The following is a 2352-nucleotide window of genomic DNA, read 5'->3' as shown; positions in this document are numbered from 1 at the left end:
TGTATCTTAGATTGATGAATCAACAAATAAGGTAAAATATAACATTTCTTTGAAAACATATACTCTAATGTTGCATCAAGATTCTGTGGACGGAATAATGTTGCATTTGTTTAGTCACATCATGAGACCATGCCGTCCGGTACACCGTACACGTATACATCTGTACCCATTAAGACATGAACGAATTACGAAGTTTTTTTGGGCAACATTTTTTTAGCGAACACACAGCTCTTCAATAGTTCATTTTGCTTGACCCACGAAGAACATTCAGATCCGAGGCTTGCTTTCGATACGTTAAACCGGCCCAAACAAGGCTCTTCCTGGATCTATTAAGTAAGCCTGGCCCAATAAGCGCTTCTGAAAGTTGGTGCGATTCCGTGCAGTCCGGATCGAGCTTTGGGAGAACGAAAATCCGCGTGGACGCGTAAGTGACCACCGCCTACGTACGTACGCGTGGATACAAACTCTGGCGCAGCTCAACAAACGCGCATTCACGACCTTCGACCTTAAGACAAGAAGAGAGAAACGCTCGTTGCCGAATCTATAATTCATCTCTGCAGCTCGTCGATCACACTCGTACGAGAACCTGAATCCCAAGTATCCAACATGTCCCGGCGATTCCTTCCGCCGATTGTCCCACTGGTTCTGCTACTGCTAGCGTCGACCTCCTCACCGGCCACCGCCGCAGCCGAGGCGATCTTGCAGTTGCACGTCGCGGAGGCGCCGTCCGCCGTTGGCTGCAGCCGGAGCGCGGCGGCGGCGGCGCAGGTGGTGGTGGAGAGCTGCACGGAGGACATCGTCAGGTCCTTCTTCGGAGTCCGCGGCAGCGACGTCTGCTGCCACGCGCTGGAGGAGGTCGGCGCTGGGTGCTACCGCGCGGTCTTCTCCGGCTCACCGTTCGTGGATATCTACGCCACCATCCTCGGTAACGTCTGCGGCCTCGCCGCTGCTCCAGCTCCTAGCCCCGGCGCAATGCGCATGACAGAATGATCGTACTAGGACTATATGCAGGCCTGCTAGTGTGCTAGGATCGACAATTCGACGTAGTATTAAAAGATCCTAGCAATGGATGTTAGTATCATGGAAAGTTAAATTAAGGTTGGGCCCGGTTGGCATGAGTGTTTTCTTTGTATTTTGACGAAGATAGCGTGGTTTCTAGAACTACTGTGGTATTGAATACTTTTCAGGCTTTCGGGTCCACTGAATACTTTGGTTTAAGATACTGGAAACTATTCCACCAAAAAGTAGTTTTTTTTTTTGGCAGCATTGGAAAATTGAACCGGACCTCTTTGTGGCGAAACATAGAAACGCTCGCTTCGTTGCATCATGTTTCTTTTTCTGAAAAAAAACCTTGTTGTATATGAAAGATTGCTGCACTAGCCAATTGAACCAAAAGTCCGAACTGATAGTAAGCAGCGTATTTATATTCAACACTCCCCCTCACGTCTAGGCTATTTTAGTCCTTAGCGTGGGTTCGATGTGGCCGCAGAATCTTTTTTCTTTTGTTTTTTAAAACTGCGTGAGCAGGGTCTTGAACTTGAGACCTCTTGGCTCTGATACCATGAACGATTGCTGCACTAGCCAATTGAAGCAAAAGTCCGAACTAATGGAAAGAGACTAAGCAACGTATTTATATTCAACAGTATATCGTGGCTCCACATGTTCGTCATGTTCGTCCGCGATGTCCTCTTCAGCCATGGAGAAACCAAGCCCACCAAGTGGAAAAGATTCGCCCTACTCTGCTACGGTTTCATTCTGTCGCTTCTCCGTTGATTTCTTCTTCACTTGATTGTAGCGTTGCTACCCGCGGGGGCCAAAGAGAAAATATATAAAGTTTGGAGGGTAAATGATTCTATTTTCTTTTCATCTAAGTCCCTACAAAAATTCATCAGAAAAAATCCCGAGACATGCAAAAAGACCAAGTACACGACATACACTTAATGCCGTGAACTATCGAGAGAAGAAAAGAAGGTTTTTAAAGGTTCAACAAATACTAACATTTCATTAATTAAAGAAGGAGGAAACTTAGTAAAGATGACGCCCGACACAACTCCAGGGAATGCCAGAGAAACAAGAGAAACATAAAATGCGTTGGCAACATAGACATCTCAGAGAGGTTTAACTATGCCACTAAGCAATCGGTCAACAGATGATCATCCCATGCAGCGACTCATGCAACGGCCATGCAGCTATAATACCGGTGAAAACTACGTAGAACAACACACTCAGCTAAACGTACGTAAATATTTGCTAAAACTGAGAAAAACTGTGCTTTAAAGAAAATAATGTATTCATTCATTGGCCAGACAATAAATTCATCGGTTTTGTAATAGTTCTACTTTGATTTGAAAA

At 45.6% G+C, this 2352-nt stretch overlaps 1 protein-coding gene across 1 annotated transcript; it reads left to right on the top strand.

The window, feature by feature from the left end:
* The first annotated feature begins 606 nt into the window (after window positions 1-606).
* LOC124657041 lies at window positions 607-1107 on the top strand. Its single transcript, XM_047195671.1, has one exon. It carries the CDS (start codon window positions 607-609, stop codon window positions 988-990), a length of 384 nt encoding a protein of 127 aa, XP_047051627.1. The 3' UTR covers window positions 991-1107.
* Window positions 1108-2352: the final 1245 nt, after the last annotated feature.

This window comes from Lolium rigidum, chromosome 5 (genome assembly GCF_022539505.1).
Source record: "Lolium rigidum isolate FL_2022 chromosome 5, APGP_CSIRO_Lrig_0.1, whole genome shotgun sequence".
In the NCBI taxonomy this organism is placed as follows: domain Eukaryota; kingdom Viridiplantae; phylum Streptophyta; class Magnoliopsida; order Poales; family Poaceae; genus Lolium; species Lolium rigidum.
This window is presented reverse-complemented; position numbering and strand designations above follow the sequence as displayed.

Bases quoted from the DNA above. Each gene is read 5' to 3' on its own strand.
- LOC124657041 (XM_047195671.1), top strand. From the start codon at position 607: ATGTCCCGGCGATTCCTTCCGCCGATTGTCCCACTGGTTCTGCTACTG.